Source organism: Aedes aegypti, chromosome 2 (genome assembly GCF_002204515.2).
Source record: "Aedes aegypti strain LVP_AGWG chromosome 2, AaegL5.0 Primary Assembly, whole genome shotgun sequence".
In the NCBI taxonomy this organism is placed as follows: Eukaryota; Metazoa; Arthropoda; class Insecta; order Diptera; family Culicidae; genus Aedes; species Aedes aegypti.
This window is the reverse complement of record NC_035108.1, coordinates 348225661-348243119: the sequence shown is the minus strand read 5'-3', so window position 1 is coordinate 348243119 and position 17459 is coordinate 348225661. Positions and strand designations below refer to the sequence as shown.

General features: G+C 36.3%; 1 protein-coding gene across 3 annotated transcripts in view; it reads left to right on the top strand.

Moving 5' to 3' along the window:
• The window catches only part of LOC5575208, a 600791-nt gene that overhangs the window by 26282 nt on the left and 557050 nt on the right, over positions 1-17459 (top strand). For 2 of the 3 annotated variants that reach the window (XM_021846215.1, XM_021846212.1), the window contains exon 3: positions 5447-6281. In XM_021846215.1, the coding sequence (XP_021701907.1) occupies positions 6273-6281 (9 nt within the window). In that variant the 5' untranslated portion in view covers positions 5447-6272. Of the gene's footprint in view, positions 1-5316; positions 5334-5446; positions 6282-17459 lie in introns of those variants that run through there. The other variant, XM_021846213.1, reaches the window with a different exon arrangement.

Below are 17459 nucleotides of genomic sequence, written 5' to 3'. Positions count from 1 at the left end.
AAACAAATTTATCAACATGAATTCCAATTATAGCTACTACCATTTTCATAGAGAATCGCCCTTCTTTTGAACATTTGAACAACGTTCTTCCGAATAATACCGACAGAAAAATGTTTGATGAGAAGCCTGCTAATATTAAACATCATGAAATTTCCCTTCCTTCAAGCTAAGATCATACTGTTGAGTCATTGGATTATACACAAATAGCTTTGTGCAAAAATTTGACAAATTTGACCAACTTCCCCACTGGCAATTTTATAAGCTTGTGACGCTTCCCACAGCTCCTTCCTACCTTTGGAATGAGATATTAGCATGAACTTTATGCTATTAGTATTAGTACTCCCGCAGTGATCAAATGATAATATTCTTCGTCAATTAACAAAGAAACTCAATGCCCTTAAAATTAGAAGAATTTTACAACCCTAAAAGATTCTCGATTGGTAGGATTGGAACCCGCGACTATTGACTGTGGTCTTGCTGAATAATTGCGCGTTAATCTCTACGAATATCCATTTGCCTGGACTGTCGAAATACATACAATCCCATTATGGAAATTCGCCAATCCGATTGAAATTAATATATTTGCGTAATGGAACCAAGATTTGACAAGAAAAAAGGTTTCGCGGTAATCTGGAATCGAACCGTAACGTAATGTCCAATCGACAGGCCCGTGCGTACATCACTCGCCTATCGACGCTAACTCAAAAATCGTCATACGTAATTAATCAACAACCCCTTAACAAATTTTTGTGATCGTTAGAAAATCGTTGGCGAGAGTTCTCAATATTACCATGGATTCAGTATTTTCTGCAATAAAACTCATTTCAGTGTTCGTTGAATAGTGTACAACTTTCGTTTAATTGAATCTTGACAAGAACGAAACACTTTTCAGCGACATTCTGTAATCTTAGACAAGACCTGATCATGCTTTTCAATCTGCCTAACTCAGTAATCATATTTTTTCATTGCACAACCCACTTCTATCTGCTGCTGAGTATACTGATCAGGATTATGTTATACCTATTTGTACTCATGATTTCGTGGGAATTTAGCCCAGATTTTTTCTGAACATTCTACCCTGAGATCTTTGGGAATAATTTCCAGGATTTTGTAAACAATTTTACTGATGATTCTTCCACGAATGTTTATTGGATTCTTAGAGAATATTACCTACAGCCAACTCTTCCTTACTGATATCTATTAACGTTTCATATACTCTCCAAATGACAATGAATCTGTTGAATTTTAATATTACGACTATGCTGATGGTAAAATGAAGGCTTACAACCCATTTAGGGTGATAAAATTTCAAATTTGTACAGACTTTTCAAAAAGTGTCGCGTAGTTAAATCTGTTGAAATTTTAATATTTTACACGTTCAAATGACAATTCAAATGTATTTTGTTGAAATAATGAATATTTGAAAAAATGAAAATGGTTTGTTCTGTATCCTGATACTTGATGATCCCATCAATATCAAGTTAGAGAGAGAGTTGACTGTAATATTTTTTTTCGGAAACACTGCGGAACACGTTTTTGTCTCAAGCACCAAAATAAGGCTATTTGCTAAATTAAGGGTTGCTGAATCCATTGCCGTTTTCAAAAATATCATAGCACGTCTAGTTTTTGAGATATTGACCGTTGAAAATGCAAAATTTGACTATTCCAGCCAACTTGCATGCAAGTTTGCCAGCTTGTATGACAATTTATTCAGTTCATTTGCACAGAATTCAAACTTCATGTGTATAACTATTATTATCTACAAAGTTCATAATACTTTCGATGCTCAGAAGTTATTTTTTTTTGTAATTTAGAAAATTATTATATGTTGCAATATAAAAGAAACGAAGAATTTTGTAGGGAGACTGCAAGCATGTTGGAAAAAAACGATTTAATCTAAATTTAATCAAGCAATTTCAACCTAATTTTATCTGAAATGAAAGCTAAAGTCATATATTGCATGGTAGGTAGATAAGATCAAAAAACAGATTGATAAATCATACTTTAAATTTCGTGTAGAAAACATCGTTGAGCAGCTCTTGAAGTAGGACATAGTTTCTCAAATATGGCTTTCGCCACCCGCGACTTGTCAGTGCTTTGTCTGTTCTATAAAAGCCAGCTGACGTGACGAAAACCGGGGAAACGAAAGTTTGGGAAACGGTGCCCTAGAGCTTTTTTAAAATAATTCTTGGGAAAATTTCAGTTGGGATTGACAAAAAAATCATAACATAAGCTTTACATAATAAAAAAAAACTTCTTCAAACAAAAATCAACAAATATTTGAGAGAAATTTCTCCAACTTCGAAAGCCATGCGTGCCATAATTTAAAAATTGTAGTCAACTATCACTTAGTACAAACTTAGTTATTACGTTTTTTATTTTAACTCTTATTTCAAACAAACAAATAATAATTTATGGCATTCAAACATTCTACTTTAATGGTAAATTTTATTATCAATTAGCAATGCTCCTCTACCCGGGTCAAAGTTGTGTTTTTGCAAGGTATCTGGAAAAATTAGTGAGTACATTTTTTATGATGTTTGTTGTAGTTTTATGAGATTTTTTTTATGATCGCTCAGTAGATATTACCCAAAAAAAACTTCTTGAGATATAGGGTCAAGCTTAACAAGTTAAAACACAAGAATTACCTATGTTTTCAGCTATACCAAAGTAAGGCAAAGAGAAGATACGGCTTGAAGTTACAAATGTTTATGATTTTGTAGAACTTTTTTGCATGTCAAATTCATTTAGAATCATCGTCAACAAAAAATGAAAACTTAAACATATCTAATTCATGTGGTACATTTGCGTTTGGGCTCTGCACAAAAATCTGTCTCTCTTTCACGAAATTAGTAAACTACAAGGCCAGAAAACGTCAAAATTTCATGCAAAAGCAAAACAGTGTAGAGCCCCATGGGGATTGAAAGTTCATATAGAGACTGATATGCATCAATTTTCAATTTGGGACTGCACGAACGTATCCCAAAATGTTTTCGGAAGTAGTTCTTTTATTTTTTGAATGCATTGTGAAGTAAAGTAACAAGACTTTTACAATAAAAAATTATGTGGTTTTGAATGTTCATTGCTTTTATTGGCAGTATAGGGTATCCCAGAAAGTATGAACATGACTTTGATAGCAGAGATCATAGTATTTGTTAGAACAAACGAGTTCATATTTAGTTCCTCCATAATCTGGCATTACGAAAATGTGGTGAAACAAACGAATACCAAAGGTTTCTAAAGCCGGGACCACAAAATTCATTGTTTCCAGTTGAGAATCAACAAAAATTTTGGTCGACAATACCTACAACTAAATTATCAAGTATTCAAATACACAAGGTTTTGAAATACTTACTAGTTCCCCTCAGTTGCCAAAAATCGAACTAATCCAGCTTTTTACGCTAGCTATAAAACAACGAGGGGTGATTCGATTTTGACAATTCTTGCGTACCGATTTTATAGCTCGATCTTAGTAGGCAGAAATTTTAAGTTGTTGATTGAGCTGTCAATAATTTTCACTACGGTTAGGTTCGGTTGGAATTCTATTTTCTTAAAAGTATTTATCAAACTGATTATTTCATTTAGTTTCTTTCAGGAATCCGAGGAATCTTAAGTGTAAATTTTTTAATAGCTCATTGAATTTTCTACATTTTACTGTCAGTACACTCGATGCCATATGTCAATGTGATGTAGTGTTCTGATTATGCCTTATTTGGGTTGTCAATACGAAAATCAGCCCATATATTCGATTGAGTAACACAAGAGGTACAGATATCTTCTGTCCACCAAATGTCTTCCAGAAAACACCTTCACAAAATATAAGCAATAATTAAGAAAAATCCAACCAGCCAGAGACCGCACAGACTACGTCCTGGGAAATATGCTATGAAAATAGAATAAAATATCAGAAATAACCAAGATCTAATTACAGAACGTCATAGTCGCTTATGCTACGTCCAGACTAGAGCTGGCTTTCTTGATATCAGAAACTTTATATCTAGTTTTCACTGGAAATAAAAAGTATGACGTTTGATATCAAGGTAGCTTATATTACAATATCAGGTCTAGTCTGAACGTAGCATTAGGGGAACCAGAAAACCCTTTTTCTTAGTAAGCGCCCTCAAGCGGTAGAATTCCCAACTAATAAAAGCGTATTATAGTAGCCCTTCTTTCTCTGTTACAAGTCTTCACCGAATAAAGTAAATATTCACATAGAACTCTTTCTGAGATATAAGTGTCCAATGTTTCAAAAATCGATGTTTTTAGACCATTCTTCACAAAAACCCCTCTCCGCAATGGACCATTCCCTTTCGATTTTTTTTTATATTTTCAACTAAAATTCAATTAAGTTTGCTTTCCAAAACTGCAGAAAATCGAAAATTCGTTCAAATATGGTGAAGTTATAGCGATTTGATTTTGGAGTCAATATGACCCGAAAACACAGACAACGTATTTTTTTTCGCACAGACAGTGATGCTTCTAACAAATGTAACGCCATTTACAAATGTATAATAAAATAAATCGTTAAATTTAAAATCTACTCTTGATGTGTGAAGAATCAAGTGTGTGAAAATCTGGTTTTTATATGCAGTAATCTGGAAATGCCAGTATGGTGAAGTTGTGCCCATACTTTCTGGGACACCCAATATCTTACCTATAACAACTCCAGCATGAGTTTTAGATACGGTACCCATCACATCGTGTCATCATGCCTACTTGAAGGTTTCAAATGAAGGTCTTAGTGGTTTAGATGTCTAGTGTTAAGTTACACTTATAAGGTGAGCTTTGGAAGCATTATGAGTTTACTCATGGAGGAAAGCACGCTGATTGGACGATAGCATGAAGTTAAGGCAGGTTTTTTGTTTGATGCAAACTTGGCATTTTTCCATTTATCAAGAAAATATGCCAACTGAAAACATTTGTTAAATATATCCACCAAGTTACCCGGGAAGCTTCGTGATGAAAATGTAAAAAATTCTATCTTCGTCAGGTGCTTTCATCTTTTAAATTTTCTATTAATAGTTCTCACTTCTTCCAAATCAGTCCCCAGGAATTTTCGAAGATGTTCTCTTGATTGAGAATGCTTGCGAAATCCTGAGTAACTTGATTTTCATCTGGACTAGTGAGTCCTAAATCAAAATTGTGCGCGCTTTCAAACTGCACAGCAAGTCTTTAAGCTTTTTCGCAGTTTATTAGTAGTAATCAATGTTTTCTAGAAAGTAGTTTTTTGTGGAGCATTCTGTCCATAATGGAAATAATTTAGGAATCAACAATCGAGTAACTCAGTTGTAGCCCGAAGATCATGATAGTTTGTTGCCCATCAGAAGCACAGTGTATTCCATTCGCTCAACAGTCGCTGCTAAATTCGTTGAATCACGGCACAAGTCTATTGAATTTATTTAATTTGTTTGCCATTAACTTTTCTCCGTTTTTATTTTTTGCACAGCAACTACCGCAACATTACGAGATAAGAGCAACAGAAGAAAAAAGTGAAACCACCACCTGACACAGCCTCCGATGAGAGCAGGTCTACTACCCCTTAGCAACCCAAACTCGGAGTGCTCCTCGGAGTTTTTGTGAGTGACGTGAGAAGCGAACAAAAAATCATCCCAGTAAACGTTGATTGAATGTTGTTCCATTTTAACGCCAAAAAACGGAGAAAATTTTAAAACAAATATTGAAATTAGTCGGAGAAGATTACTTTACGTATGAATAAAGGCAGTTTGGGCAGGAAAAAGCGCAAGCCAATTACGGAAACGGAGAAGCATTTCGCGGGCAAATCGATTCGAGTGGAAACGTCTCTCGGAAGATATTAACCCCCATCAACGGAGCACGAGTTTTTGATTGGCGAGTGAGCAGTGAAATCACAGCGCCATTGTTTTGCGAGCTGGATTTGTTGATTTGATGAGCTTTTTTAGCGGTTGGTAAATGACGACAAGTGAAAGGACCGGATCAAAAGATTAATCTGACGTGAAGTGAATACCCTCGAGTGCATTCAAGAGAGCGAGGAGGAAGAAAAATTGCGGTGGCTAAGAAACAAGTGTATGGTGAAGTAAGGTGCTCCCGGTTGCGAGGAACGCAAATATATAAATTAGTGTTGATCCGGTGGGAATATTATCGCGTGTGGATTGAATTGACGTCGTGTGCCGCGGAAGGGGGACACCGAGACAGTTTTTGGTGACTGGTCAATTTGGGCTTGAAGACGGGGAAGGAGTAAGGAAGAAAGGAGAAGCGACGCAGTAACAAGCTGGAGAGTTAATTTGGATGAAAATATGTCAAAGGTGAGTGAGCGATACACGCAATATGTTGTTTGTTGACTGGGTTATTTACTGATTGCACTATATAACAGTAATTATTATAGATGAACTAATGTAGCAATCGATATCGACTGATAGAAACAAATTATTACATACAGTAGACATATGCATAAGAAATATAATTAAAATATTAATTTATATTATACATACCGCAATCTGGGGTCAAATTGATCACAAGGGATTACATTTTCTTTAAAGGATGCTGAATGCATCGTTGGTATCACAGACATTCCATGTTCTCTGTCTGATGATGATTTTAAACTGTTTTGTTTTTGAAAAAGTTAGTTGAACATAGAAATATATTAAGTTTTTGAGTAGGGTTCCGGTAGGGTGTGATGTGGACATTTTCAGACCATCATATAGTCCCATCATCCGACAGCTCAAAATTCATGATTTTTCATCCAAATCTAAATAGACACCATGCTAAATACCAAACTTGAAATTCTTCTTCTTGTTTCTGGCGTTACGTCCCAACTGGGAAAGACCCTGCTTCACAGCTTAGTGTTCCTATAAGAACTTTTACAGTTATTTGTTAAGAGCTATCTTTTCCGATTGAACATTTTTGCATGTGCATGCCACAATGCTCTGGGAAGTCGATAGAATTCCCAACCCGAAAAGATCCTCGACCAATGAAATTTGAACCCATGTCCCTTAGTTTTATTTTGCTGAAAAGCAGCGTGTTTACCGGCTATGTTGGACTCACAAACATAACATTCTTCTTCTTTCTGGCGTTACGTCCCCACTGGGACAGAGCCTGCTTCTCAGCTTAGTGTTCTTATGAGCACTTCCACAGTTATTAACTGAGAGCTTACTATGCCATGACCATTTTTGCATGCGTATATCGTGTGGCAGGTACGCGCATGCAAAAATGGTCATAACATAACATTATTATATCCGAATACTAATAACCGTTTCCGTTAGGCTAAATTATAAGAAATCATGCGACAAATCATTATTCATGTTTTGATCCTCTTAGTAGAATTACGTTTTATCGCTTTTGAGCGCAAACGCAATTTTGAGACCAGTTTAAATATAGGTCCAGTCCTTCATGAAAAACTCCAGAGATTCCATAAAGAGTTCCTCCTGAAATATCTGCAATATCTCCCTTAGTCATTTCTCCAGACACTCTCCCAGAGATTTCTCCTTAAATCACTTCGAAGATTCCTTTTGGAATTGTACCAGAAATTCCTCCAAGATAATCTCTACCGTAATCCCTTCAACGATTTCTTCAGCTATGCCACTAGACAATTCGCTCGAGATTCCTCCTTGAAATCTTCTAGGAATTTCTCCAGGGAGAACTTTTGATCATTACTACACACAATCAGTGACTGTAAGATTTCAATGCAATGAAACCCTTACAAATAATGTATAATATCGTTGCAAATACAGTATTATTTTCAGGTTCTCTTACAATATTTGTATTGGAATCTTAAATTTTCTGTAGGAAAACCTTGCATTTTCTGTATTTGCAACGATATTATACCATTTTTGTATTAGGCCTTGTTTTAGGTGTAGATTTTTTTTTGATCAGTTCCGACAGAGCTCATGGAGTATCGTCAGCGTCAGGGGATCCTCTAGGGATTCCTCCACAAATTATTCCAGGGCTTTCTGCAGGAAAATCTCTACAAGGATTCTTCTAGAGCTTTTGCAAGGAGTTTCTCCAGTGATTCCTTCATAGGTTCCTCCAGTGGGATTCCATCAGGAATGTTTCCAAGGATTTCTTCGGGAATTTTTCAAGCTTCAGGGATTCCTTTGCATATTTTTTCAAACGTTTTCTCCTGATATGCCTATAAAGCTCCGCCCAGAATTTTTTTCAGGCACTCCTCCAAATATTCCACCAGGAAAATCTCTACAAAAATTCTTGGCTTTATGCTGGAATTCCTTCAAGGATCTTTAAAAATTACTCATGTTATTTCTCCAGTGATTCCTCCAACCATACTTGCAGAAATTTTCCCAGGTAGACTTCCCAAGATCCCACCAGAAATTATTCCGAAGATTTCATCAGAGATTCCTCCAGGTATTCCATCAAGAATTTCTTCAGAGTTACTGCCACGAATTCCTCTAGGGATTCTACTAATACTCGAGATTTTTTTTCTAGAGATTCGTTATTTCTGTACAATAGATTCCCTCATGAATCCCTCGAAGGATTTAACCAGAATCTACCCTAAAAGTGCCTCCAGAGAATCCTCCAAGGTTTTTTTTCCAGCAATTGCTCGAGGAACTCCTTTGCTGAAGATGTTTTTAAAAAGCCCCTGGACAAAATTCCTGAAGGAATCGCTGGAGAATTTTTTTGAGCCACCCGTGGAGGAACGTCTAGAAAAATTTCATGAAGAAATCCATAGAGTAATCCCTAGATACCTCTGGATGATTTCTCTCTTAAAAATATGGTGACCCTAAGAGTGCGTCCAGGGATTCCTCCAAGAATTTTCCCTTTTGCCTTTTTGCTAAAGGAGTTTTTGAAAAGCTCTTGGGTTAATTCTATTATCCCTGGAAGATTTCCTTAGAATAAATTCTTGCAAAAGTCTCTGGATTAATATCCGAGGAAATCTCTGGAGGAATTCTGGAAAAAAGCTTTTGTTTTAAAGCTGTCGTAATGCCACTGATTTCAGAATCGAAAATATGGATTCTTGAAGAATTTACGATACTGATGTCAAAGAATGTTGGTAATCTGTTTATTTTAAAGCTATGATTCCAGTTTTGGGGCCTTCCTTAGCCGAGTGGTTAGAGTCCGCGGCTACAAAGCAAAGCCATGCTGAAGGTGTCTGGGTTCGATTCCCGGTCGCTCCAGGATCTTTTCGTAATGGAAATTTCCTTGACTTCCCTAGGTATAGAGTATCATCGTGTCTGCCACACGATATACGAATGCGAAAATGGCAATTTAGGCAAAGAAAGCTCTCAGTTAATAACTGTGGAAGTACTCATAACAGCACTAAGCTGAGTAGCCGGCTCTGTCCCAGTGCCAAGAAGAAGATGAATCCAGTTTGATCACTCAAATATTAAATAATTTTTATTTTCCAAACAATTGTTCAGTCAGAATGAACCAACATCGTTCTATTAGAAGTTTGGATTTTTTTTCTATGATTATCACTTTACATTGTATTGTTTTGAAGTTACACAAAGATGTGTGGAAATATAGAACTAAAATTTTTCACGATTCAAAAAATTGCAAATTGTTAGACTTTACGCCTCTTCTTCTCAAAATATGAAAAATATCACTTAACGTCGTGTAATGGGGAGTTAATCTAGCATTTGAAAACACTATAGAATCGACTCTCCACAACTCTATACTCTATAATTCAATATTTTCTATAACTCGATGGATTTTTCACCCCCTTTCTATTTTTCCTTCTTCTCGGCATTACATTTCCAATGAGACAGAGCCTGCTTCTTAGCTTAGTGCAATAAGCATTGCCACAGTTGCTAAATGAGAGGTTTCTTTGCCACATTTGCCATTCTAGCATTTGTATGGGGCTCTGCACAAAAATGTACTCCTCCCTATCACTCTTTCATGAAATTTGTAAACAACAAGGCCAGTAAAAGTCAAAATCCCATACAAAATCAAAACAGTGCAGAGGCCTTTATCGTGTGGCAGGTACCGTTGGCGTAAAAAGGAAGGGGCCAGGGGGATCCCTAAATAAAAAATATTTTTCGAGCACCACAACAACAAAAATAATAAAGTTAATTCAAAACAATGTTTATGATCTCTAGAAAAATCTATATTTTGTGTTGGTATGCTCTATAATTCATTGATCTTAGATTGGGCCTCAAATAAATTAAATAGATAAAAAAGTCGATGATCTCTTGAACATCCAGTTATGGAGAGTTTAGTATAGTTCATTTCACGGGACGAGAAAAAAAGTAAAATTTGCGAAATGCGTTTATTTTTTTTTTTTTGAAAACGATACAATCTTTTGCGTTGTTAACAATGATTACTTTAACACTACTCCAGCGGTCCTAAACGATGTCACCAGAGAAGACCAAATAGTATAATTGACTGAACTCTACCATGCGACACATTAAATAGTACATCTATCTATCTGTATAAATAAAAATGGAATGGTGTTTGTATGTCACGAAATGGCTTGAGAATGGCCTAAGTATTCTGAAATTATTCATTTAGATATGATCCTGATATGTTACGACGTGTTTGTGTGTATAAAAAGCTTAGGATGTTCACCGGGAAAGTTAGATAAAACGGGAGTGAACAGAGCTGCTAGTTTTGTATGGGACGTTCCATGACGTTCAGCAGCCTACTTGATGGCAAGACGAAGTTTGCCGGGACCACTAGTTTCTAATATAATTATAGATGGTGAACAAATTATCCACATAATTGACTATCGGTTGTGGTCTGGAAATCGTTATTTTTGGATGAAGAAGTGCCCACATATTGAATTGAACAAAATCCTGCTATGCATCATATCCAGGCATTACAATCTGATCTGATCACTAAGATCATCTTTAGATGGTGGCGAGCAGAGTTGCTTAATATCAATCATATCAGCTGATAGCTGATGGTCTAAAACTATCACTATCACTTGCGAGCTATCAATATCACTTTGATTTGACAACCAACATCAGTGATGCAACATCGCACTCTAGATCATAATCACTGCGGAATGAGTGATCACGTGGTAATTATCTATGTTTTTACTATTTTTCAGTGACCAACAAATAGTTTCATTTTATCTGTAAAACTGTCAAAAATATCGTACTGATAAATTACCATTTTAACTCCATTAACTTCCATAGTCTATCGCCATCAATGCACTTGTGATGGAGTAGGCAGCATGATGTTCATGTGATATACATTGATCCGAATTGTATCGCAGTCGCACAGTGGCGCATGTTCGGACAAAACCTCAAAAATTCATGTTCTCAAAATCACTAGGTAATATTTTTATAGACTTCTTTATCATTTAGTGACAGTTTCTCAAAATTTGAGAGTGATCTGTTTTGTTTTCGATTTTTGGCAGCATCGTAAGTGTGGCAAAGTCAGCAAAATTGGACTGCTTAAAATTCATGAACTATGGTTTACCTATCAAGCTTCAAACAGCCGTATCTCAACGAAATCATAACCGATTTAATCTCAATAGGTTTCATTTGAAAGCGTAGTTGTAAGCCTCTGCTTGGTCAATAATTACATAATTTTCTACACATTGAGTTGTTATTTGTACCAAAAAAAGTTTATCGCAATCTTTCTCCAAAACTTTGTTAAATTTTCGAAACTTCGTCCGTTTTATGTGAAGTGTTTCGGTAAAATGAATCACTCACTATGAAGCAGCAAATCATCCATACTTTCTGAAGTGCAACAGTTTTTCTTGCCCCTCTTTGCCCCTAGAGGTGAAAATTACATTTTCATTTTTCATTATTATTTCACCATTTCATCATTCAAATCAGTATAATATGCCATGGCCCGTTTGAAATTTTACTGGATTTACTAAAAGGAAATTAAATATGTATCTCTAGTTCAGGTTTATGCACAAATTTTTGTATTACGACTCATTTTTTTGTAATAATAGGCTTTTTATTCGATTGGATGAAAAATAAATAATATTGTCAAATTTCACTAGAAAATCGAATTTTCAATTTGACAGTTCTTTCCAACGGGATGATGTCAGGTATCCAAGATAGGTAATAGCTAACCATTATCAAGCGATTTTGGACGTATTTGAGGTTTTGTCCGACCTTCGTATGAAGGACCGCCACTGTGAGTCGGCCTGTACAAATCAGCAAATTTTAAGCGTTGATAGAGACAGCGAGCAACTCTGGTGGCGAGATATTATCCTCAATCCAAGAGCGCTTTGATGTGATATCATCTTTCGATCTGATACTTCAATAGATATTCTTGACAGTTGCTTGAGCATTTCAAACGTATTATTTGCAAGACTTTTAGGAGTACTAAATATGGCAGATTCTCTAATTGCTTGGTAAATTATACAAAAATGAATGGTGAAAGAAAAGCTAATGTCAGTCAGACAATGTGGTATGTGGATTCAGGCAAAATACTTAAAATAATCATGTAGACAGTTCAATCGATTCCCTAGTGAATTATTAGGCAGGTTGAGGTTACTTTTGAAATTCTTCATGGATGTTTTCTAAGATTTTCTATGGTTTTCTTGCTAAATGTTTAGTATATTTTTAAAGAAATCACATATTCGGTTTCTAGAAATACGTTGCAGATTACTTACACTGTGAATCGACGCAAAAATGTGAACACTCCTTCAAACGTGCAGATTAATGTGATGTCGAATGCGAATGTTGGTGCAGTTATTAATTACTGTAGTTAAAAAAAACACGAACGGAAAGAAACATCCTCTACAACTTGTTTGGCAGTTTAATTTGGGGGTAAGTGCGCGGATCGAGAGACCATTTTAGATTTTCTACACATTCTTGAAGGAAACCTGTATGCAGATTCCTGACGAGCTAGTTGGTGAACATTTGCAAGAGATTTAGCGGATGTTAACCCAATTTTTTGTGCAGATTTTTTGTACGAATTTGGTGGATTTGTTGGTATTGTGGTATGGTGGGCATTCTCAGTTGTTTTCAATGAGATAATTTGATAGTGAATTAATGATGAGTTTTTGCTGGTGCCTTAAATCTTGACTGGATCTTAAAGTATTCTATTTGTTGGATTTTTTTGTTCAATCATAGCATATATTTTAAAAATTCGTAGGTTTAAGAATGAGAATTTGTAATCAAATAAACAGTAAACTACGTATTTTTTTGCAGGATTTTTTGTATATTCTTGGTGAAGTTTTTGGCATTAGTATTGCACATATCATTTCTTCTCAAAACCTGAGACGAGACTCGCGAAGACGGTCTTCTTTTTCTGTGATTGCTGAGTTTTTTCTTATTACACTTTGTGTTTATACCAATCATGCGCAAGCCGTTCAAACCTTTACATGAAGCTCTCAGCAAAAAATGTTTGCGTATGCATCACACTAATGTGACCAGATGTGTCCCGGAAAAAAATCCGGGACGCTTGTCAGATCTCATACTCAATGAAGCGCTGCCTATATTTGATGTACAATTTACATTCATATTCAATCTTAGACATGTTCTATATACAAAGTTAATTGAAATAAAAAGTATTGACACTGTACCGTCAAGTTAAAAATGGTTCTGTCCCGGATAATCCGGGACGTCTGGTCACTTTACATCACACTGAATCATAAATAGCCTTTTGAGTAAAATATCATGGCAGCAAATGTAGCAGACATTAGAAATAATTAATCTTGCGCTGAGATTTATCAGCAACTTTGGAAAAAACAACTCCGCTGACTGAGGTTTTCAATCACAGTTCATTTTGAATACAATACTTTTCACGTTTGCAGCCATAAAATCGGTGGGCTGCATTTGACGTTTCGTGACAGTGAAATCTGGGCTGCATATGACGTTGATATTTTTCCTCTTCGCGAGTCTCTCTCAGCTCAGAACCAGCGGGAGTCTTACGCTCAGAATTTCCGGAGAACCAGCCAAGGTTGTAAAATTCTGAAGGAAGCGGGCACCAACGGCATCTTTTGGTAGTTTGCAAATCTACAATTAAAATCCAATGATTATTTGACAGTGAATCAAATTATCATCAAAATAGACGAAAAACAAACAACAAAGCAAGCTCGCTCACAACCGTTTGTCACAACTGTTGCGGATAAGGACACAATTAAAAGCAGAATTGTCATGACAATCACAGAGCGCAATATTGTTGCAACCTTATCAACTCGCGATTAATCAGTAATTTTAAACACAAAACCAAATTTGTTTAATGGATGCTGTTTGATAATGTTTCAATGTTTACCAACACGGAGAAAGTTCTCGAAAATTGCAATGCGAAGCCCAGAAAATCGCCGCGCACGTGGTGATCGATCTCTGTCATATTCTGTTCAGGTGATGATAAACTCATGTTGCGGAATAAAATTGTTGCAACAAGAATAGGAGGTGACAATGTCTTTGTTGCTGCGTGTTGGGTGACAATTTATTCACTGTATTTGATCTTATTAAAAGTGTATCCTTTACTTATTTCAATGGATTCACTTTCAATTGATTTTTTGGGTTTCAAAGTATTCCACTATAAATCCGCCATCAACCACTGTCACTGTTTTCGACAGCTTTTCGCAATGGTTTATTGCGCGTGGACTGCTGAGTTTAAAGGATATTATCTTGCATCAAATGAACCAAAGATATTGATAAAAGATCGATCATAGAGCTCTAGATGATATTCCATTATTCGATCCGTATCTTTCTTAGAAGATCAAAATATGAGATGAAATGCAATGCCTGATCATATCAAATTGCGCCTTTTTCGAAGAGAATTGGGGTTAGTGGACAGATTTTTGGACTTAGACAAACGGTAGTAGTCTGGAACCAATTCAAGGTACACACTCAATTTAGAATGCTTATTTTAAGGTGAAGTAGGCTATCATTGAAATTTGTACGCGTCATCAATGGTTATTACCACTTCATCGGATGGTTTCAAATTGATGAAAATCGGTTGGTTTTGCACTGACATACCTGAAAAAGTATCAGCATACTTTCTGCACGTAAGCGTATAAAGTTATATTTCTATTAATGCCGAATTTCGATCAAAATTGATTAGCAGAGTTGAGCTCGTGAAATAAAACTTAGTTTGTAGATGTGATCGATTGTAATAATTAACAGAAAACCATCACAAATCGCATTTTTTTGTATAACATGGTTGTGTTAGTGAAAACCGATATTAATGCACAATGGAGTTGTCAATTGTTCATTAATTATTTTTATATCATTATTTCGATATTGTTTTATTTAACTAAAAAAATATTGCATTGGCCAGTGATTTTTATTCAAGAATTAGGTGTTTTTGATTGTCATTTAATTTATCATTACAAAAACCACCACGATGAAGTTATGTTTCAATAGTACAAAATATAACTTGACATTGCTGAATTAATGAACAGGTGATTATTTTGATGCTCATAAAAATCATTGATTTAAAAAGACAAATAAGGACAGTTTGACAGTGCTCTCTGTGCATTTGCATTCTCTTTTAAGTCACATATTTGAAAAGAAAATCGGATTTTCGTTCATTCCACACAAAACTAGTTTCTCAAACAACCACTCCCAGTTTAGAGTCAAATCGGCACAACATGGCACCCAAACTGCCAATTCCGATCCCAATCTATCACCTGAAGTTTCTCCCAGCTTTCCCATTCATCGTAACAATATTGTCGAACCACTTCATCGACCCATCTCGCAAGCAGGCGGAACCATATTCACATCTGGAATCAGCATCACAAACTCACATGCTGTCTGTCTGGTGGAATTCTTTCCTCATTCATGCAAGCATGCATTTCCATCCAGGCACGGTATGGCCCATGTCGCGGTCGGTTGTTTGGTGCACGGTTCCGCATGTGCATTTTCTGCTGCAACATCACCGCCAACCGATTGTGAAGCGTTTTTTCCGCGCTGAAAAACGGAGCATCTCAAAAGGATAACCCAGTTTCTGTGAATGCAATGTCTGTGTACCTCTTGCTATGAACAGGCAGCTTCAATGCACCACCATTAGGGCGTTCCAGACAAAAAAAAATACTCGAAAAGCCTTCAACTCTAGAATAAGATATGTTTATTTATAGCACTTTTTATAGAAACAACCATCTTCTAAAAGAACGTTTAGAGGTTCCAACATATATTTTTTATAAACATCTAACATCTAATTTTTTTTTCAAAGCTTACTATTATTTCTTTCTTATTATTTTCCCATGAGTATTATTGAGCATTCGTACGGTACTTATTTTTATATATATTCAATTTTCTCGTCTACAGAGCTTTTCATAACATTTTTTTCTTCTTATTGGCATAACGTCCTCACCGGGACAGAGCATGTTTCTCAGCTTAGAGTTCAATGTGCACTTCCACAGTTATTAACTGAGAGCTTTTTTTTTGCCAAAGTTGCTATTTTCGTATTATAGTCGACTCTCCACACCTCGATGTTCTACATCTCGATATCTCTCCCTATGTCGATGATTTCATAAGTCCCTTCAGTCTGCATACATTTTCACTCTTCATATCTCGATATCCTCCTTATCTCGATATCTCCATATCTCAATGTGTTTCTGTTGATTTTTCGTTCTCAATTTTCTCTCCGTATGTCGATATGAGCAATTTCAAAGGTTACTAGACCAAAGTTTTGGGATTCAAAACAAATTAGGAGCGCAAAATGACGTTTGTTTGTGTATTACTTTCTTGGCAACGGAGTGTTTTTCAATCTAGTATTCATCAAAAATTTGTTCTTTGTTTCGATCTCTCCTTATCTCGATGGTCCCTTCGATATCGAGATGTGGAGAGGAGACTGTAGTTTATCGTGTGGCAGGTACGATGATACTCTATGGCCAGGGAAGTCAAGGAAACTTCCATTAAAAAAGATCTTGGACCGACCGGAAATTGAACCCAGACACCTTTGTAGCCGCAGACTCTACCCACTCGGCCAAGGAAGGCCTAGCTCGATATCGAGATACAACATATCGAGTAAGGGAGAGTTGACTGTCGTTTAGCACCATGACTTTTCGAACATTGTTTTTTTTTCTTGAACACCCTAATGGTGTAGCATGGGACGAATCGCTGACTGGGGGGAAGGTGGCAGCCTAGATAGATGTAGGAACGATTGATAAAATGTTCCCGCTTTTGCTGCATCAGCTGGTAACAGAAGTTCCATTGCTGTGACATGTTTGAACACAGAAGCCATCGTCTCGCTGAACGGGTGACGTATGGTATTTAGATTGCCCATTGTGGGTGGAATATGCACACTATTTGCACTGCTCTCCTCCGATTCGGTTTCTGTGCTTGAGCGCTGGGAAATTGCAATTCAACATAATTACACAGTTATTAATTCGCTCAACAGACTGTGATCGGCGTCGTCCCCCCGCGTCGTCGTGTTCATACAGATGTTCAAATGTGGGCGACTAGCGTGCGGTATGAATCAAAAACTAGTTCATATCAAAGAGTTGTTGTGTGTGCATAACAGAGCTGCAAGAGTGCTCAAGAGAAATGTTGAAAATGATGTAATAATGGTTGCACGAATTAGCTGCAACTTGTTGTGACTCATCTTGATGACATGGAAGAGACAACTGCATTGGCGTAGCCAGGATATACATCATGGGTTGAGCGACA